Source organism: Bison bison, unplaced genomic scaffold (assembly GCF_000754665.1).
Source record: "Bison bison bison isolate TAMUID 2011002044 unplaced genomic scaffold, Bison_UMD1.0 scf7180017864518, whole genome shotgun sequence".
Lineage (NCBI taxonomy): Eukaryota > Metazoa > Chordata > Mammalia > Artiodactyla > Bovidae > Bison > Bison bison.
In genome coordinates, this window is record NW_011495071.1 from 15225215 (window position 1) to 15248180 (window position 22966).

The following is a 22966-nucleotide window of genomic DNA, read 5'->3' on the forward strand; positions in this document are numbered from 1 at the left end:
GGGAGGCCTGGCGTGCTGCGATTCATGGGGTCACAAAGAGTCGGACACAAATGAGCGACTGAACTGAACTGAACTGAACTGATGGGATATTTGGGGGGCTTCCCTAGTAGCTCAGACGGTAAAGAATCTGCCTACAATGCAGGAGACCTGAGTTCAATCCCTGAGTCTGGAAGGTCCCCTGGGGAAGGCAATGGCAACTCACTCCAGTATTCTTGCCTGGAGAATTCCACTGACAGAGGAGCCTGGCAGGCTACAGCCCACTGTGTCGCAAAGCATCGGACACACACACATGGGATAATTATGGCTCAGCAGGTAAAGAATCCACCTGCAGTGCAGGATACACAGGAAACCCAAGTTCGATCCCTGGGTCAGGAAGATCCCCGAAGAAGGAAATGGCAACCACTCCACTATTCTTGCCTGACAAATCCCATGGACAGAGGAGCCTGATTGGCTATAGTTCTTGGGGTCACAAAGAGCTGGACACGACTGAGCAACTAAGCATAGCACAGCACATGGGATAATTAAAGAATCTGAATTTGGGCTAAGGGAAAACTGCACTTTCAAGAAAAAAAGATGCTATTTGAAATTTTGATAACTTCTTGAAAAAGACATGTGGAGACTGGTCACTCTTTGATGGAATTCTATTATTTCTTATTCTTTAGTAAAATATTTTTGGAACTTGCTGTTTACAATGTGACTGCCTTTCCTGGCATGTTACCAAATGGGAAAATAAGATGATGGGATGATAAAGGAAAGGCAGGCTTACATTCTTCAGAGCAGGATGGGACTTTTCTCTTTTATCAAAATTCTTTATCTTCCTTAGGCACTGATATGCAGTGTAGTAAACTTAATTCACAACTTCCATAGAAGAAAAATATTTTAGATGCTTATGTGATGCTTGTATGGCCACCAAATCCTCTTTCCTTACCTCCCCCACCCACCTTGTTCTTGCTTTCCATTTTTGTCCCACCTTCAACCAATAATCTTCTAGTAAGTAAAATAAATGGAAAGTTCTGAAAGGGGAAATTATTGCTTTAATTCATGATTTCCACTCACTTTATTTGCACTAGGTCATACTGGTGAACTTTGTATGAAAGGTGGTAGTTGGAAGTATCCACAGAACTTTAATTACCTGTGCTACCTTTTATGACACATAATTTTTTAGAAATGGTATCCCATTGGCGAAATCTGAGTAAGGCTGTTGGATTGTGTCAATGTCAGTGTCCTGGTTGTGACATTGTTCTATAATTTTTCAAGTTTCATCATTGGGAGAAACTGAGTCAGGTATACATGGGATCTTTTGTATTATTTATTATAACCGCATGTAAATTCACAATTATATTTAGCAAAAGATGACTTTATGCTTAATATAGTACTTAAAAGTATAGGATTTGAGCCTGACATACCTGGCCTTGAATCTTGGCTCCATCACTTTTTAAGTGACCGTGTTACCTAATTTCTCATTGGTTTCTCTTTCTCATTAAATAAATGAGGACAGTAACAGTAGGTACCTGATAAAATTTTGAGAATTAAATGAGATGGAGCATTTAAATCACTTTCCCATATGCTTGACATAGAGGAAATACTGGAAAATATTAGTTGCTGTGATGATGATGATGATTTCTGTAATTAGAGATATAAGAGGAGCTTTTCATCGTTTCTCAGCCTGGGTTCTAACTGGCTAGTGGATATTTTGGCTTATATTTAATGAAGGCATTTTGAATTTGCACATCATTATTTTACTTAAAATAAGGTCAACTTTATCATTTGGATCTAAATGATTATTGCTAACGCATTAATTGGAATTGATGACAAATTTGAGATCAATGTGTAGGTACAAAATAAGAGAAGAAACAGACTGAAACTGAACATCACAGTATCTATACTCCCTAGTATCTATATTCAGAGACACATCTCTGAAATATACAATTATTTTCAGTTGCAGCACTTCAGATTTTCTCTATGCAGAGAATGTACATGTATGATTTCTTGCTTTTCTTTTACTGAAGTCCATGCGATATAATGGAAAAAGCACTGAACAGGGTGCAGAAGTTCTGGACTCTAGATCCAGGTCTGTCGCAGACAGTGTGACCTCAGTTTTACCTTCTCAAGCCACCTGGTTCCCTAGTGTAAATTGTGAGATTTGAACTGGATTAGTGACTCTCAAAGAATGGTCCTTGAACCAACAGCACTAACTAGCTTCACCTAGGAACTTGTTAGAACAGTAAACTCAGGTTCCCACCTCAGATCTACTGATTTCTGAGAATGGGATCAAATAATTTTTGTTTGAACAAGCCCTCCAGATGATTCCAAAGTCCACAAAAGTTTGAGAATCTCCTCTCTGGATTAAATTTTAGTCTACATTCTAGACTGTTGGCCCCAAACCCCAGAGTTTCTGTTTCATAGGTCTGGGCTGGAGTCTGATAATTTGCTTTTTTAAAAACTCTCAGGTATTGCTGATGCTGCTGGTTGGGTACCACACTTCGAGAACTACTAGGTTAGATAAACTCCAAGCTCCACTTCAAGTCTGTGATTCCATCATTGTCATTGTTTTCACAATACCTTCTGTCCCCCTCCTTATTTACTTTGTTTCTCAGTTTATTGAAACTGCCTCTTACCTCACAGCATTGAAACTTTCTAAAATATCCTGTTATGTAGAGGATGGTGGACAGAAAAGAACTTCCCTAAGTTCTTACAGCTTACATTAGTATGAAACACCTACAGCTCTTTAATGTTAAAAATGACCTTAATTAGTTAACTTTAGTCTCTCAGTTACATAGCTAGCTACAAAGGAAATATCTTCAGACACCAAGTTTTAATCATTAAAGTCTGATACCTGATTGCCATTGATGCCCTTATGCCGAAGATCTGAAGAGCTTGGGTTCCAATGTAAAAATAAAATTATGTTTTCAGATGCTGTTTAATGAATAACACTAAGGATCCCAAATTACATCTTCAAATGAGCCTTTTAATCCCACCTTTTTTTTTTTTTTCCTTCGTGTTCTGGATATTTAGGAGAAGATAATGCTCTGTGAGACATGGGTCTGCTAAAAACAAACAAGCCTCTGCCTGCCAAACTGAATTATTTATTTGACTCATGTTTTCTTATTTGAAGTAGAGTTATGGGTTAAGATCCACTGTTTCTTGTATTAGTTCTTTAGTAGTTTGATAAATTTCTAGTACTGAATAGCAAACTGGATAAGAAAAACTAAGGATCTAATATTTACTGAGTGTCTATTAAACGCTAGTCACCATGCCCCAAGCATTACTTTTCTTGTTTATTTAATCCTCACAATAACCACGCTGCTAACTACCAGCTACGTTAGTACACATTAGCTTTGGTTTTTACATGAGAAAATAGACTCAGGAAGGCTGAGTAACTGTTCAAGGTCACACTGCCAAGTAAATGACACTGTATAGATTTAAGCTTCAGATTCATTTGACAACAAAGCCTTTGTAGACATAGTAGATTCTGAATAAATGTGTTGAATGAATGGAGGAATGACTATATGACATTATCTTCCTAACACCGACTTTTAAACAAACGTAGAATTATAAAGTTGAAAATGCACCATAGGTCATTATCTAATTAGAGTTTAAGTTATGTCTATCCTTTAAGTATCTGTGGCATATGAGTATACAGCCGTTACTTGACCACTTCCCTGGAGAAGGGCATGGCAACCCACTCCAGTATTCCTGCCTGGAGAATCCCATGGACAGAGGAGCCTGGTGGGCTACAGTCCATAGGGTGGCAAGGAGTCAGACACGACTGAATCATCTTAGCACACACACGCATAGGAAAATGGCACAAAGAACCTCTTTAATCACAGTGATTATTGAATAGCTCATTATTAGAAAATTCTTCTTTGCATTAAACTTCCCTAAAACCTTTCTTTTGAGCCTAGTTCTGTTCTTTGTAATCACTCAGACTTAAGTTCTTCTTCCATACATAATTCTTTCAAATATTTCAGCATGAATGTATATCTTCTCTCTCCCAACCAAAATAGCCCCCATTTTTTCAGCTTCTTCTCAAGATCCATAACACATAATAATGATTTAATAAATATTCGTTGAAAGAAGGAAAGAAAAAATTTATTTGATACCTAGACTCCCCACTTTTTGTTTCCTTACTTTAGAATGTGAAGCATCTGTGCTGTGTTCTGGGTATATGCTAAGACCATATTTCTAAAATGAAATGAAGTGATTTCCTTTGATATACTCTTATACTAAACAATAGTCACCCACAAAAGTATCATGTCTTATTTTCTGACATAGAACAGTGCTGTCATCTTTGACATCTCAAGTTTGCAAGCTGGAATTGAGCAGCAAACCTCGTGCTTTCCTTCAGGGCTAAAGGCAAGACCTAGGCACCAGGGGATCAGCTCCAGTTTAAGCAGGCTAAGTTTGTACTCAAACGTACAAAACTTGGGCTTACCTCAGCTAAAATGGAAGGAAAAGCTGCCCAAAGCTAGTTTCTTTCACGCCCCACTGGCGAGGTAGTAATTGCACAAAGACCTTTTTATTATAAGTTGATTTTCCTGAGAAATGAATTCAGAGAAATACTGTAAAGTGTTTATTTTTTGCTTGCCCTTTATTAACCCACATCTTAGGGCTTTCCCTAGAGAGAAACTGTTGGTAAATGAAACCTCTTAGACCTGTACAGGAGCATTTTTGCAATCTGTCCCTGGCTGTGAAGGGAACAGGGACAGGATAAGGCAAGTTGGTGCTATTTAAACAGGGTCATCAGCCAGTATATGGAATTTTGCCTAAAGAGAATATTTAGGAATTTAAACGGGGGAAGGGTTTGGGGTTGGTAGACTACTAGTAAAGGTTTGTATCTTAAACAGGATATAATGCAGTTTTTTTTATACTAGTAAGGAGGGTAAAGACCCTATTTGAACTTAAAGATCGTTGCTGTTAGTACATCCTAGTTTTCATCTTTAAATAACAAAAGTCCTATAGTTTAATTTATAAAATCATGCCCTGAAAGCCAGTACAAAACCTCCCTGTGATGCTATTCTGGAATCAGGACAGCATGCATAGAGTAAGGGAGGGAGCTGGGAAATTAAAATGTAATTTTCACAGACATGATTCTGTCATAGTTCTTATTTTCTTTATATGGAATACAAATACTGATATAGAGTGAAGATTTTCTGTTTTGCATTTTTGTGCTCTTTGATACATTTATTGAGGTCAAATGAAATTTGATATAGTAGGATTTATTATGAAATGCTCTCTGAATACAACTCCATAATTACTCAGCTACATGGTAGTGCATAAAGCTGTAAAACTGCTTAGCCAGACAAGCAATTTATATGTTACATCGAGGTGTGTATGGCAAAGAATATTAGTTTAATTGGGAGCCAAGAGGTAGTAGCCTTAAATCTGAAGGGCTATATGTTTGACATAATGCAGCAAGGCTTTGAAATAAGATACCTAAACTGGGGAGCTACAGCTTTTGGAATATATAACAATTAGACATTACTTTCTGACCAAGGATACTAGTAACAGTTTTCAAAATAAAGCACAGAATGCAAAGCTGATGAAAGGGCAAAACCTTTCAACACTGTACCATGAAAGAATAAAACATTCCTTCTGGCTCTTTGTTTTTTAAGAAAGAAAGAAAATAAAAGAAAAAAGTCAAGATGAAAGAAAACCATTCACTATAATTTAGTGGAAGCAGGGATGAGGCAAATTCACAAGGAGGTTAGATCGTTGGTATACCAGTGGAATCTGAAAGGGATTTGATAAAGTTAGCCTGAATTTTCTCTGGGACCAGATTTGGAATGAGGTTAGAAATGGGTGGCTGTTTGGGTACCAGCACACCACCAGGAGTGAAAAACAAATACTTCTTGGCGTGCATTTGCTCTGTGTCTGATCATAGGCTCTCTTCTGTTTAGCAGGTTCAGGGTCACATGCCTCCGCTCATGATCCCAATTTTTCCACATGACCAGCGGACCCTGGCAGCAGCTGCTGCTGCCCAACAGGGATTCCTCTTCCCCCCTGGAATAACATACAAACCAGGTAAGTAGACAGGGATTTAACATTCTTTCGTGAATGCTAAGATCCGTATGTTTTTGCTTAGTAGTCAAAACAAACACAGAAGCATATGAAGGAACTATGAATAAAAAGATCATAAAAGGTATTTTAAAGTAAAATTAGAATTGTGAAGAGGGTATGTTAGTAACTAATTGATTGCTTGAAACTTTACTTTCTCTTCTTCCACTTGAATTTGTTCTGTATTCACAGATAAAATGCTACTTTCCCTCGGGACTACAAATTTTGTCAGCTCTCTCTCATATCTTTACTGTGAATAATTGTCTTTGGTTAAAGATACTTTTCTCTTCCTGAGAGCTTTTATTCTCTAAGAAAGTGGTCACATATAGTATAAAATGCTATTATTGTTTGTTGTCTGATTTCACTTGGAAGAAAAATTCAAACTGAACTGATTTAATTAGCTTGCCACTAATAGGTAAAATTCCTTTTTTATTTCAGTCTAAATAATGAAGCATTCAGTAGTACTTTCTCATTCATCTTTGAACCTCAAAGACGAGGTCACATAACCTTGCAGTGAAATATGTTTTGAGATGATTTAGCAAATGTTATGATTTTTCTTTATTCCTCTGGGTTTACTGGACTCCTGGGGAATTCAATTAGGGGCATAATGGTTTGAAGCTTCTTTCAGAGCATCCTTGTAAACAGGGTTTTAAATGTTTAAAGATATGTTGCCAAAGGAATCCAATGTAAGAAGATAGTCAAGTAAATAAAAGTCAACCTTAATTTTATTTGTGCATTCTTTGTAAGTGACCTCACCTCAGAAGTAGTGACCTTGTTCTACTCATTAATAATTTCTGTGTCAAGTTCTTTTTAACGTATTAACCTGATTATATTAACCTCCCAATCTGAGTGCAACAAATCTGAGTGCAGCAGATTTTTGTGTGTGTGTATGGATTTATAAAGGTATTTTAATATGCTTAAAGCAACAATAAAATATAAGTCACTTTACAAAATTCTCTGTGAGGAAACTTACTGAATAGCATAAGACCAAGCCTACTGGGTTTTAACATCTATTTGTTCCCATCAGTTACTCTTATGTATTTGGTAGAGAACCCCCTTCCAGTGAAGAAAGATAAGATGTCTGTGTCAAAACCCAAATGATTCAAAAAATAGAGATTTTGAGGGATTGGCTAATTTAAGGACTGACTTTAAAAATTCCTCAGATACAAACCTGAGTAAAAGGATACCTGAGTAAAAGAAAATTGTGTTATTCAACTTGTTAAAAGTTGATTTTTCTAGAGCAGAATTTTTATAGCAAGTTATATTCTGTGAAATTAGTATCTATATTAAGGACAGGATTATATTTTGCCAGAGACTATCTTTCTGTTAGTGCAGTGGTTCAGTTCTTCTCTGATCTCTATAAATATAAAAAGGTATTATCTATAAATAGTTTTGAACTCTCTTCATTTTGACTTCCTTCAGAGTGTTGGTGTACACTAAGTTTACTTGTTTATTCTGAATCTGAGTTGCCATCCCTACACCAGTCTTAGAAACCTTTTAGATACACTATACATGGAAACTCTCCAATTTTCATGTTTTTAAATTTAAAATTCTCCACATTTCAAAATCAGGTTATGGGCATGATTTTCTACTAGACATAGACACCAACATAATTAGCATATAATGTAATTTTGTTAAGACAATAATTTTGTTTTTTATGGGGGAAGCTACTTTGATATAGTCAGTGAATTTGGACCATTTTATAAAGAATCTTCTCACGCAGTATCAATGAGATTGCAGTAGATGAGTAAGAATCTAGAGACTGGGGCAATACTGTGCAGCAGTGCATTACTTGCGCCAAACAGCATCTGTGCAGCATAGAGCAGTGTCTTGGGGTAGCAAAGCTGGATTTGATTATGTTGGCTAAAACCTGCTAGTTAGGGCAGCACCATGGATTTGGACATGTAGGATGATTTTTCATCACAAGCAAGGCTGGTAAAAAAGGTATTATCTGGTGACCTCTAAGTTATGTCAGAGAATTGAGTTAACCAGAACTCTAAATTCCCAGGTGGCTCAGAGGGTAAAGAATCTGCCTGCAATGCAGGAGATGCGGGTTCAATCCCTGGGTCAGGAAGATCCTCTGGAGGATGGCAACCCACTCCAGTGTTCTTGCCTGGAGAATCCTATGGGCAAAGGAGCCTGGAAGGCTACAGTACATAGGGTTGCAAAGAGTCGGACATGACTGAGCATGAGCGCAACGCGCATATGCTAAATTATTAAATACTTTGGCTAATGCAGATTTTATTGTTTATATAAATTATACTTTAAAAGGATTAAATTTATATGTTCAGATGCTACTGGTAGAGACCATACTTAGGAGACTTGGTGTCTGCAGTGTTCTTGTCATTCACATGAATTGGGAGAGGAGAATACTATTTAACTGGAGCCTGGACAAGGAAAATATTTTTGCCCCAAACTGAACTATAGTAATTTCACTTGTGTGACAGCAAGACAAGTAGAGGAGTAGCATCACATGTAAAAGTCTTAAAATGGTGGTTAACTGTATAGTTTGATCCCCTAAGCAGCAAGAAGAATAAGTGCTACATTGGCTCTCTTTTTACTCTTTTTTTATCTTCCCATAAACTGAAACAATTCCATACTGTTTTTTAAAATTAATTTTTATTGGAGTATGATTCTTTTCAATGTTGTGTTAATTTCTACTGTACAGCAGAATGAATCAGCCATAAATGTACATATAGCCTCTCCCTTTTGGATTTCCTTCCCTTTCAGGTCACCAAAGTGCATTAAGTAGAGTTCCCTATGCTGTACAATATGTTCTCAATAGTTATCTATTTTATATGTAATATCAATAGTGTATATAAGTCAGTCTCAGTCTCCTAATTGCTGCCACTCCCGCTGCCCTCTTGATACCCCTGTATTTGTTCTCTACATCTGTGTCTCTGCTTTTGCTTTGCAAATAAGATCATCTATACTATTTTCTCTAGATTCAAATTCTGTATTGTTTTTGCCTTCAGCTGATTGAATAATCATCTTCATTTCCAGAAAGCAAAGACCACCTTAGGGTTATGTTCACTGTTAAAGCTGACTGTTTCTGAATCCATATAGTACATTCTAAACAAATATATCGGAGAAGGCAATGGCACCCCACTCCAGTACTCTTGCCTGGAAAATCCCATGGACGGAGGGGCCTGGTAGGCTGCAGTCCATGGGGTCACTAAGAGTCGGACACAACTGAGAGACTTCACTTTCACACATTGGAGAAGGAAATGGCAACCCACTCCAGTGTTCTTGCCTGGAGAATCCCAGGGACGGGGGAGCTTGGTCGGCTGCCATCTATGGGGTCGCACAGAGTCAGACACGACTGAAGCGACTCAGCAGCAGCAGCAGCAAACAAATATATATAGAGCTATCAGCTTTCTCTCCTTCTGATAATTTGACCCATTGTTCTGGGCATTTCAGAACACCAGCAACACATGGCATTCCATGTGAACACCAGCCAAGCTCTCCCACCTTGGTAGATTGATGAGGAGGCAGTTGACTACAGAGATTGTACCAGTTTCAGGGGAACATCTATCAAAATAACTTGTGTAGAATTTCTCTTATTGAGTTTTAATCCTTAGTTAACTTCCCCCCTTTTAAAACTGATTCTCTAATTACAGACATCTTTCTAGAAAGTAACTTACCAGGGCCTAGAACATACACCACAGAATATTGGTTGCTTTGCTTTATCACATCATGATAAAGCAGACTGAGAGATACAGCAGTCCAGGGTAAGATAAATACAGTTGAGCACCTGTGTTTGAAAATGAACAACAACAACAAAAAGCTTTTGTAGCTGCCAATGTGTATATCAGATCGATTGAACTGACTGTAAAATAAAGATACTGGATAGGCTCCTTGTGTGCCAGGGATGGTTCAGCCGACCATGGGCTTCATGTAGCTGGGATTTTTAAAAATGATTGCTGCTAGAGCAGCACCCTTAACGTTTCCCAGGAGATCCTAGGAACAGGATGTCTGCCTGCTCATGACTCCTTACTTACTTATTAGTTATATTAAATATTATGATAACAGTTAAAGTTTATTGAATAATTACTTTGTGCCAAAGAGTGTGTTAAATGTCCCACATGGATTATATTTATTTAATTCTTACTTGAACATGTCACTTAGCCTTGCTGAGCCTCACTTCTTTATCATCTAAAAAAAAATATGTCATGATTTGTCCACTGCTTGGTGTGGGTGTGAAGATTAAGTTTCTTAAAGTATATGAAAGCTCTTTGAAAAAATTCTAAAGAACTACGTTTGGGGATAAAGTCTGACCGTGAAACCTGAGTAAATTTAACTATATTAAACTGCATTCTTATCCACTAGGAATGTGGTTCAAGAACTGAGCATTTGACTGAGATATACTACCTCTCTGTCTGATGACCAAAAGCGATTTTACTCTAATATACCTAATGCTTCTTTAAGAAAAAAAAATGTGGAAGAATATACATAAAATAATATTTTTAATATTAACCATTTCTCAATGTACAACTTGATAGTATTAATACATCTGCAGTTTTTAGTAAACATAATCATTATCTCCAAACTTTTAATCAACAACAGAAACACTGTGGCCATGAACAGTAACTCTCCTTATCCCCTTACCCCAAACCTCTAGAAACTTCTGTTCTGCTATTTTTCTATGTGAATTTGCCTATTCTAGATACTTCATATGAATAGAATCATACAATATTAGTCCCTCTGTGTCTGGCTTATTTACTAAGCATGATGTTTTCAAGGTCCCTCCATATTGTAGCATATATCAAAAGTCCATTCTTTCCCCACATTCTGGCTATTGTCAATAATGCTTCTGTGAGCATTGATATGTGAATACCTGTTTGTGTCCCTGTTTTCAGTTCTTTTGGATATATATGTAGGAATGGGACTGTTGAATCCTATGGGTAGTTCTATGTTTAATCTTTTGAGATACCATCAGACTTTTCCATAGGGGTTGTACCTTTTACATTTCCAACCAGCAATGCAACAGTGTTCCAGTTTCTTTATATCCTCAACAATACTTGTTACTTTCCTATGTTGAAAAAATTAGAGCCATCCTAACAGATGTGAAGTGGTATCTCATTGTGCTTTTGGTTTTCATTTCCCTAATGATTAGTGATGTTGAGCATCTTTTCATGTGCTTACTGGAAATTTGTATAGCTTCTTGGAAATAGATCTGTTTAAGTACTTTGCCTAGTTTTAAATTTAGGTGTTTGTTTACCATTACTGAGTTTTGGGAGTTCTTATATATTCTAGATATTAATCCTTTGTCAAACTTATGATTTGCAAGTTTTTTTTTCTCATTTTGTAGGTTGCCTTTTCATTTACTTGATAGTATCATTTGATATACAAAAGTTTAATTTTGATGAAGTCTGATTTTTCTATTTTTCTTTTGTTGTCTATGCTATTGCTGTCATATCCATGAAATCACTGCCAGTCCGAAGATTTACTCCTATGTTTTCTTCTAAGAGTTTTATAGTTTTAGTACTTAAGTTTAGGTCTTTGATCCATTCCATTAATTTTTGTATATGGTGTAAGTTAAGGATCTAACTTCATTCTCTTGCATGTGGATATCAGTTTTTCCAGCACCATTTGTTGAAAAGATGTCTTTTCTCCAGTAAATGGTCTTGGTGCCCTGATTTAAAAAAAAAGTCAATGAACTGTATATGTAAAGGTTTATGTCTGGGCTGTCTATTCTGCTTCATGAGTCTATATACCTGTTTTTATGCAAGTATTAGTCTGTTTTAATTACTCTAGCTTTGAAGTAAATTTTGAAGTCAGAAAGTATGAGCCTTCCAACTCTACTTTTCTTTCTCAAGATTTGTTTTAGCTGTTGGGGCTCCATGCAGTTCCAAATAAATTTGAGGATTGACTTTTCCATTTCTGGATTGTTGAATTTTGGTAGAAATTTCACTGAATCTGTAGATTGCTTTGTTGATCTTAACAATGTTAAGTCTTTCCGTCTATGAACCTGAATGCCTTTCTATTTATTTAGAGCTTTAAAAATTTATTTCAGAAATGCTTTATAGTTTCCCAATGCACAAATCTTTGCCTCATTTGTTAAATTTATTGCTAAGTGTTCGATTCTTTTAGATACTATTGTAAATAGAATTGCTTCTTAATTTCCGTTTGGATTGTTCATTGCAGGAATATAGAAACACTTGATTTTTGTGTATTAATCTTATACCCTGAAACCGCTGCTGAATTTGTTTATTAGCCCTAGTCATGAATTATTTGGGATTTTCTACATATAGGGCCACTTCATATGCAAATAGACATAGTTTTACCTATTTTTACCAATTTGGATGCCTTTTGTTTTTTTCTTTTTTTGTCTAAAAGTACTAGCTAGAATTTCTAGCACAGTGTTGTATAGCAGCAGTGAAAGTGGGCATAATTGTCCCCAGTCTTAGTCAAAAAGCTTTTTGCCACTGTGATGTTAACTGTGGGTTTTTCAGAAATACCCTTTATCATGCTGATGAACTTTCCCTCTATTCCTAGTTTTCTGAGAATTTTTATCATGAAAAGATGTTGGGTTTTGGCAAATGCCTTTTCTGCCTCAACTGAGATGATCATGTGGATTTTTTTCCCCATTGTTCTATTAATGTTATGTATTGCATTGATTTTTTTCATGTTGAACCACCCTTGCATTCCTGGGATAAATCCTACTTTGTCATGGTGAATAATCCTCTTGATATGCTTTTGGATTTAATATGTTAATATTTTTTTGAGGATTTTAATATTCATGCAAGATATTAATCTATATTTTTTGTGTTTTGTGATGTCTTTACTGGCTTTGTTATCAAGGGAATATTGGCCTCATTGCCTCATAGTTAGGATGTGTTTCCTCTTCTTCAATTTTTTGAAGATTTTGTAAGGATTAGTGTTAATTTTTCTTAAATGTTCAGTAGATTGCTGAAGCCATCTAACTGGTCCAAGAATTTTCTGCTTTAGGAAGTTTTTGATTGCTGATTTAATCTCTTTATTTGTTAAGGTTTGTTTATATTATCCATTTCTCCTTAAGTCAGTTTAGGTAATTCGTGTGTTTCAAGGAATTTTTCATTTCTTCCAGATTGTCTAATTTGTTGGTGCATAGTTGCTACCTAATACTTCTTTTTAATTCCTTTGTTTCAGTTAGCATTTATTGACCACCATTTATTTTCTGATATCTGTATCTATATATATTAATATATGTATGCATATATATAAATATGCATATATATTCTCATTAAATTTTTATAGCAACTCTAAACCATAAGTGACATTATCTACATTTTGTTTAAAAAAGAAACTAAAAGTCAAAGAAGATAATTAACTTTCTACACCTTCACCCCAGAAATTAGAGGAGATAGAATTCAGACTGAAGTTCTGAATTTTATACTCTTGCAGGCATGATCTAAGCATAAAGAATATAAAAAAAGTCTAACTTTTGTGTGTGTATGTGTAAAAGATGTGATTTATATGTATGGGGTTATCAAAATGACATCTTGTGAAGCTTGCCATTTCTATCTTTTCTTGAATATTTAAAGCAGAGGCATGTAACCACTACTGCTGGAATACTTCATTAATTAAAGCCATTTACTTGAAATCAAGCTCAGCTGGTAAAGAATCCACCTGCAATGCAGGAGACCCCAGTCGGATTCCTGGGTTGGAAAGATTCCTTGGAGAAGGGATAGGCTACCCACTCCAGTATTCCTGGGCTTCCCTGGTGGCTTAGCTGGTAAAGAATCCACCTGCAATGTGGGAGACCTAGGTTCAGTCCCTGGGTTGGGAAGATCCCCTGGAGAAGGGAAAAACTACCCACTTCAGTATTCTGGCCTGGAGAATGTCACAAAGAGTCAGACACGACTGAGCCACTTTTACTTTCACCCCTGGAATCAACGCATTTCTGAGGTTCTTCAGATTAATACTCTCTTTTAAATGAGTATTTAGGTCCAAGGAGAAAATATATATGTTCACCTGTATAAAATAACCTAGTTTTATGGAGATAGAGATTATTTTAAATGCACCCTTCTTCATATATGGAGGCTATATCATTGGTGAGCTCTCATTAAGTCATAAACTTTAAGTTGTTATTTTAAGTTAATTTCTTATAATATGGATGCATTTATATTATTTCATCCATACTCACTTATTTAATTGCTATTGTGACAAATTCCATGGTTTTCATATGATTATCTAAGAGTCTGGATGCATTTATGAAATAAGTGAAGAAATTAAGATGATCCTTGATTTTTAGCTCCTTTAAAGGTATGAAAAACAATGCAGATGCTCTTAGAAAAAATCTTGAGATCAAGACTCTCTTCATCATTGGTCTATTCTTTGATGAATAGAGGAGAAATTTAGCAGGAGAAATAAGAACATCGTGATCTCAGCAATATATAATATAATCTATGCCAATTTTTTTTTGTCCAATTGTTCTCAGAACAAATTAAAGGTTTTGTTTTATTTTTAGGATTTTAAATATGTCATTCATTGCCTGCTAACTTTTGCTGCAATGTGGTGTGATGTCTCACAAAGATAAATTCAGATTGATTATTGCATTCCCTCAGAATACAGAGGAGTTATAATATTTTGCTATCTGAATACATTCATCCAAGCAAGATGCCGTGCGGCATGTCCAAGTCTATATTGGTGATTGTGATGGAAATATTTACATGTTGTAGCAAAAATGGTGATAACTTAAAGAAATGGGGTCTATGAGTTATTTGGCAACTTCCTATAAGATACCACCAGACCAAAAAATCTGTGAGAGTAGGGATGTGTAAGTATTTTTTCCTTTTGTTTTGGAGGATGGAAAATGAGGCATGAGATTTTAAACCAGTAACCAAAGAATTTTTGAGTCCTGTCTCCTAGTTTAATTTATCTTTCTTCTCTGCTCCTCCCAAACTCTTTAAATAAGTTAATATCTGAAGTTAGCATCTTAGAAGACTGTAACCATCCCAGTCCCTTGTCTTCCTAAAGAATCAAAGAAAAATGGACAGATTTTTATCCATGGGAGTTTTTGCTTTTTAATAAAAATAAAGTTTATATTTGAATTACAGAAACTAGTATTCTTGTAGGAGGTAGCCTGTGTCTAATGGGTCCTACATTCATGATATAAGCGCCTCCTTCTCCAGTGTTTACATCTTAATAAGTTTTGGCTTCATTTCACTTTCCTTGAAAATTAAAAAACATACTTCCTCTCATTCAGGGGCTCTTGCTATGGAGCCACTTTGATTCTAGACTTGTGGCAGGTGAAACTAATGTCAGTCTAATTTTCCATAGGTTTTAAATCCTGTTTCATATTTGTTCTGTAATCTTCAGATAAAAATAATCGGTTGGAAAACCTGGAAGCCTGGAGAGATGGATTTATGTAATGGACATTATTTCCCAAATTAGCATTCAGAAGTTGTCTTCTTATACTAGTGGTAGCAAGGGCCAGATTACAGCAGTGCCTAAAACCAACCTGTTTCAACAGGCTTCATCTTCTTTTGTACAAATTTAAAGAGAATGGGTCCTCACGCAAGCATTTCAAATCCAGAGACAAATTTGAAAAAAATTGCTACAACATGTTGACTGATTTCTTGCCAAGTCAGCTGCCAAGAACTTTTTCTTGATGGACTCTTACACACAGTTAAAGGCGAAGGGCCAGGGAGAGGAAGCGTGTAGCTTTTTAAGAGAGGAGTTAAATCTCTCTCCTATTAAATCTTCTCTTCTACTTTTAACCGTCCCCCCCCCCACCTCTTCTTCACCCTTATCCTCTCCCTGTCTGGCCCTTTCCTTTTTCTCTCTCTTTTTATCAGTCCCTGTAATATTCTCTGTTGCTTTAATGTATTCATTTTTACTTTTAGTACTGATACGATATGTTCTGGAGAAATAGCTTTCCAAAGATTATATTCAGATATACAGATTCAAACCAGCAGAAAGGTTAAAAACATTTTAAAAATATGCTTGTCAGCAGTGGAAAGAAAGCTGTTTGTAGCCAGCAGGTGAGCTGGAGAGTACTACAGGGTGTGGTAGAGATAGTAATAAATTAACTAGCAAGCCAAAAATGATATTAAAAAAATCAGCTATTTCATAGCATAGAAGCATGACAGCTATGAAAAAAGGAGTGCCCCAGGGAATTCTTTTAGAGTTTGATTTTTTTAAAATATGTTTGACATGAAAAATGTTTTAGTACAAATAAAGCAACTGGTATTAAACTTACAGGGAGGGGGTTACGGTTTAGAGTTAGTATGAATAATGCATGATATTTAAAGAAAGAACAGCTCTAAAATGTTCCAAGAGGCAACCCATGTTGATAGTTGGAATGGTGATTTTTTCCCCTATTTTTGAAGCATCATTAATTCAGCATCATTTTGTGATTTTTTTAACCTGATAAGATATCAACCAAAGAAATACTATTTGACTTAGATTAGGATATTCTTTCTTCAGATAATTTAGTTTAAATATCGAGAGGATCAGTAGAATTATTTAAGCGTAAAGCGACAGTCATTTACTATAAAAAATAATTTGGCCTAGTTATCTTTTTTAAAAAGCTCATGTAGCCCTGCAAACCAAAATCAACCTCATGGAAGGGGAAAAACAAGATCAGATATTTTGAACATTACTCCATAGGAGACCAGCACAATATAGTGTTAGTGGATGCATTGTAGCAGTGCTCCATATCCAATCAGGAGCCAATTGTTACTGGACTGTGTACAAGCACACACTGTGCTCAATGGTCTGATGAGGTATTATGGATATGATGCAAAGAGACTGTGTAGATTAGAAGCTAACAATTTGTTAAAAGTGAAAGCAACTTAACATTTACATTGGGTCAGCTGAGTAGCACTTGATGTAGCAAACAGGATGCGTTCCAAGGAACCAGGGGCACCAGGAAGGCTCCAGGTATTAGTGACCACATAGAAAAAGAGAGACTTCATTGCTTTCTAGGTGACTCCCTTTATTACTGTGATTCTTTCTACGCTTTTCATTATTACATTCAGCTTTTAGTGTGGAGAAGTTCTTGCAAAACAGCGTGATTATTATAAATGTCCAAAATGTGTGGAGGAACAGCCTATTAAAATATAGCCTAGAGATAGTACATAGCACTGCCTTTAAAATAAGTAGCTGAAGCCAAAGTGATACTCCATTAAATCACTGATAGTGTGTAATTTATCCATACGTATTAATTTTGATTTCAGTTAGCTCTATCACAATATATTCCTCATTACTTTCTATGGGTTCTTCAGGTTGCTTGCTTCGCACAGCCTGTGCTCTTAGGTCATAGAAGGTACTTTAGCCCTGCTGTTTAGGAGTGGTCTGGAGCCAGAAACACATTAATAAGATGTGGCACTGATCTCTGCTGAACCATGCTCAATCTCGACCAGACTTTTAATATAGATATCACATGTAAAACGTGTGGTTATTTAATCAAATCATCGTCAAAGAATACGTGAGAAGTGCCTAGTGTGTGTCATGATTCTGTAGTAGTTTCCACCAAAAGTTAGTGCAGAAAACAGTCTCCCATCTTTTGGGGATACCAGGCATTTCACAGAATATTAGCTTCTCTCACCCCTCTCAAATTAAAGAGGTTGCATTTAAATTTTTTTCTCTAATTTTTTTTTAATAAAATAAAGGTTAGGGTTATGGACAGTCAATAACTCTTAATCTTTTTTGGACTGTGATACTCTGCCTTGTCTACCAAGCCAAAACGTTTTGTTGTTTTAATATAAAAACCTTAATGCTTCCTCGGTGAACTGAATGTCAGCCTGGCTTTAAGATATTTTTTTACCCTTAAAAAAATGATGTATTACAAGATTTGTAATGGAGTGAACATGCTTGAATTGCACATTTAATTTTTTTAACATCACATTCATGTTTTGCCAGTTTGCCTACCAGCTATCTGTTAACAAAAAGTTCCAAGGCAGCCCTGCAAGTCTGTGCCCAACTAAGCCTTTTGTCTCTGCAGATGTTTGGGCTTAGAGCGATGTTGTAAAGCTCAGGCAGTCCAAGGGCCATGTTTGTACTTGTCTGCTGTGATTCCCGGTGCATTGTCTAAACCTGTACGCATTGTTCTTTCTGACAGGTGATAACTACCCCGTACAGTTCATTCCATCAACAATGGCAGCTGCTGCTGCTTCTGGACTCAGCCCTTTACAGCTCCAGGTAAGTGCCAGAAGAAAAAAATGTGGGATACGAGCCAGTCCTTTAGTGGAAAACTGCTAACCAGCTGTATGCTAAATAATGACCTGAATGTTAAATAATTTTTTAAGCATAGCCTGGAAGGATTAACACCTTATGTACTTACCATACTGCAAATAGAAGAGAAAACTGTCAGTGTCAATATTTTTAAAGGAAAAAATGATGTCATGACTTAGTACTATATATTCTCTATCAGGTAAGTTAATGGTTTCACAGTTTTTTTATGGCTAGTTGATATTGGGTATGTTAGCTTTGTCCTTATAACTTCTTCATCCATGGCTCCATTCACACCCAAATTAGCTTTTACATGCAAGTATCAACACAGACAACAACACTGGATATTTTACTTCTTGCAACTCATAGAATAGGGAGTTGTTATTACCAAATTACTTAAACTATTTGGTAAAATGTAAGCACGTTGTCCCTGAATATGTGTATCATCAGCTCATCCTCATACCAGGTCCAAAGACTGAGCATGGTGTCTGACCAAATTCTAGATTGGTGTTCTTTATAAAGCTAAAATTGGAGAGAAAGCACTTTGGAAGCTAATTTTAAAAAATCCCTTGCACCTTATCTTCTTCATAGTAAAATGGGAAGCAGAGGACTAAGTGATCTTTACACCCTTTTTGCGATGCTGTCTTAATGGGAAATTGATGTTAAATATGAGTGTATATTTTAACAAAAACAGAAAGAAAGTATCATTAAAATTAATGGTTAAGCAAGTGGTATTTGAGCATTTAGAAAATATCGGATGATAACTTGAATTTCAATGCATTGAACAAAGTTTTTTACTCTTATAATGTACTGTGATGATTTTTCAATTTTCTTGAATAATCTAGGGAATAGCAACCAACTGAGCATTTTTATTTCTTCTTTGCTATTCCTTATATGACTTGAATGTAAAAAATGTACAGATATTTTATGCGAAAAATGTAATTTTGAACATTCTCAGTTGAGTCCACAAATAAAGAATTTTTACAGTACTTTAAGCAGTTCTTGTCAGAAGCCTCATCCAGCAAGTCTTGAAGATGCCTAGCATTATGGGTCCATTGTGGATGCCTAGCAGAGCTAGAGATTTTGCCTCATGAAAGCAGCAGCCCTATCTCTTCTAAGCCCTCACCTTCTCCACTACTAACAGGGAACTTATTGCACTGGAAAAAATACAAAGAGAAACCTAACTCACAGTCAGTCTAATCTATTTCTCCTTTTTCCATAGCTATGCTATTGAGTGTCTTCTTGAGTCAGAGGCAAAAACAAGAAACCAGTACTACTGTTTGATCCTATAATCAAGTTTCTGTGAAAAACAGTATCTGGGTCCTAAACCCTACTTTCTGTTCTTTGGTGTGATCAGTACCCTGGATTTAGAAATATGTGTTCTGTTTCATGAGTTCTGACAGTATGTTTTGTCTTTTTTTTTTTTTTTTTTCTGAATATGCTACTAAACAGAAAGGTCATGTCTCCCACCCACAAATTAACCCAAGGCTAAAGGGCCTAAGTGACCGTTTGGGCAGGAGTTTGGACACCTTTGAACATGGTGGTGGCCACTCTTACAACCACAAACAGATTGAGGTATGAATGCTTACATTGGTGCTTCATTGGGTGGGGGACTGGATTGTTCAGTCATATTCTAGGCTTTTTTAACAAGTGCCAAACACTCAAACACTAAAATATAATCTTTCCCCTTTTCTCATTCCTAAGGAGGCTCATTTTCACTCCTTTTCTTTTAGAGAAAAAGTCAAACCCCAAACCAGTGCCTCTGAAGTAGATTGTTTATTGCTATATATTTAGGCAAATATTTATGTTATGAGTACTTTCAAAACCATCTTTATTTCCCTTACCCTTTTTTCTTTATGTATAGTGCTGCATAGTAGTTTAAAAAAAAAATTAAACATTAAAAAAAAAAACAAAACTTCAGTTCACCGTGTAGCAACCCTGTAGAGTTGATAAAATATCATTCTGTTTTTATAGACAAAACAATGGAGGCTCAGAGAAGTCAGGTTATTTAACCAAGGCTACAAAATTTTCTTGGAGTCAGTTATTATCCAGGATTTCTAATTCTATCTATTTCAGGTTTTCTAATTTAGTTTTCTCTGACTGAATTTGAGGTTGGGTGTCTGGGCCTGACTGGTTGTTTTTTGCCCCATAAACTTATATAGTAGCTCTTTCATATTGAACTTCCAATAAAGCTCTTTGTTGTTTTTGTGGGATGTTCTTACTGCATGGGAGAAGATACCTCATATAGCTCTTTTAAAAAGCAAACCCCTTTCTACTATAGGGACCCAGTCCTCCTCTCTCTAATATTGTGCTTAATTCCTCTATTATATCATTGGAAAACCTCTTTAGGGCTATCAGATTCTAGAGGGTTGCTAGCTATCTATCCCTCCTTAGAAGTGAGAAAGCTCAACTTCTCATTTCATTCTTTAGGACTATCAGATACTGGAGTGTTGCTAGCTATCCCTCATTCTTAGAAGTGAGAAAGTTCACAAGAAGAAAGACAAGAACAAGATCAAAGGACACCTTGGAAGTAGCCTAAGGAAGAGTTTGAGTTCAGAGCTTGTCACTTGCCTTCTTCCTTTCCCTTTCCCTTTCCCTTTGATTATAAGAAGTATACAGGGGGTTCCACCTAGACATGACAAGGCATTGTGTTAGAGTATCTGCTACCTTCTATGCAGCCAAAAGGGATTTCTTTTCTAAGGCTTCCTTTTGGCTGTAGAGAAGGTGCCACATTTCTGGACGTTCTGACATCTACTGTGCTTAGGATTGCTAAACGGAGAGATAACCAGACATTAGGAACAATTCTTTCAATTAACAAGGCTTACCTACTCAGGACAGCTAGTTTGTTCAAATTTTAAGTACTTGGAAGAATGTGAAAGCAGGTGACCTTGGCTCAGATTCAAAACTTCCTCTCCTCTTGACTTTTATTTTCTCTTGCGGTGTGGAGTTCTATTCCATGGGCCTTCCCTTAGCCACTTTTCTACCCAGTTTCTCCTTTTAGTTTTTCACTTAAGTTGACATCTCTTCCCCTTACCATCACAGACCTCTGATGTCAAATCTGGCTTCTCCTGGGTTTCTGGAAATCATGATGTCATATATGTGGTACCAGACTCTGTAGAGCTGTAGCAATGCTGATCTAGAAGCACGTGTCTGTCACTTTAATTAGGCTGAACACAGAGCCTGGGAAGGTGGAGGCCCTCAGCTTTGGAGGGTAAGCTTGGGTTGGTTGGAGAGTTTCCTGTTTTTTTTGTTTTTTTTTTTATTGCTCTGTTCTCTTGCTTCCACTTTTTGCACTTTTCCTTGCATGTCAGGAAACCATTGCTGTTTGCTTGTATGGTACACTATTTATAAAAGATGGATCTTATTTGAAAGACAGATTTCTCAAACTTTCTTACTATGAGTGTAACAGGTTTATTGAGAGTCCCATGAGCAGCACAGAGGGCACCCATATCTAAGTTGTTACAGACACTAACATTTTAAATCTTGACTAAAAGTTGAGAGAAAACTTAATAATATTTTGCTTTATTGATTTTAGTCTACTTTCTTTTCTAGCTCTGGTTTTCTCCATTCCTTTAACAAGCTAAAATGTCACAGCTCTGTCAACAATTATGATCACAATAAACTGGGGATACTAAGCATTACAATATGTTCATGAGTTTTACTTCTATTTAGAGATTCTTAGGAAGAAAAGCTGCAATGCATGTACACAACCACCACCTCCACACACACTCTTCTCATTGAAGAGAAGTGGTCCTCTCTACCTGATATATAGTTAATTTGTCCTTCAAAGGTTTTTCAGTTCTAGCATTGTGAGCTGAGGTTATCTTAACAGTAAAGTCATAATTTGGAAGCCTGAAATTTTGTTATCACCCGAGAAAAGACGGGAGCTGACTGTGGCTTAGATCATGAACTTCTTATTGCCAAATTCAGACTTAAGCTGAAGAAAGCAGGGAAAACCACTAGACGATTCAGGTATTACCTAAATCAAATCCCTTATGATTATACAGTGGAAGTGACAAGCAGATTCAAGGGATTATATCTGATTGACAGAGTGCCTGAAAAACTATGGATGGAGGTTTGTGACATTGTATAGCAGTGATCAAGACCATCCCCAAGAAAAAGAAATGCAAAAAGGCGAAATGTTTGTCTGAGGAGGCCATACAAATAGCTGAGAAAAGAAGAGAAGATAAAGGCAGAGGAGAAAAGGATACCCATTTGAATGCAGAATTCCAAAGAATACCAAGGAGAGATAAGAAAGCCATCCTCAGTGATGAATACAAAGAAATAGAGAAAAACAATAGAATGGGAAAGACTAGAGATCTCTTCAAGAAAATCAGAGATACCAAAGGAACATTTCATGCAAAGATGGGCTCAATAAAGGACAGAAATGGTATGGACCTAACAGAAGCAGAAGATATTAAGAAGAGGTGGCAAGAATACACAGAAGAACTATACAATAAAGATTTTCATGACCCAGATAACCACGATGGTGTGATCATTCACCTAGAGCCAGACATCCTGGAATGAGAAGTGAAGTGGGCCTTAGGAAGCATCACTACGAACAAAGCTAGTGGAGGTGACAGAATTCCAGCTGAGCTATTTCAAATCCTAAAAGATGATGCTGTGAAAGTGTTGCCCTCAGTATGCCAGCAAATTTGGAAAACTCAGCCTGCCACAGGACTGGAAAAGGTCAGTTTTCATTCCAATCCCAAAGAAAGGCAATGCCAAAGAATGTTCAAACTACTGCATA

At 36.4% G+C, this 22966-nt stretch overlaps 1 protein-coding gene across 26 annotated transcripts in view; it reads left to right on the plus strand.

Moving 5' to 3' along the window:
- SOX6 (SRY (sex determining region Y)-box 6) overlaps window positions 1-22966 on the plus strand; it is a 722502-nt gene that overhangs the window by 569900 nt on the left and 129636 nt on the right. For 16 of the 26 annotated variants that reach the window (XM_010830548.1, XM_010830549.1, XM_010830541.1 and 13 more), the window contains 3 exons: window positions 5901-6024; window positions 18107-18186; window positions 19669-19791. In XM_010830548.1, coding sequence (XP_010828850.1) covers window positions 5901-6024; window positions 18107-18186; window positions 19669-19791 — 327 coding nt within the window. The remainder of the gene's footprint in view (window positions 1-5900; window positions 6025-18106; window positions 18187-19668; window positions 19792-22966) is intronic. The other 10 variants (XM_010830556.1, XM_010830561.1, XM_010830559.1 and 7 more) reach the window with 3 other exon arrangements.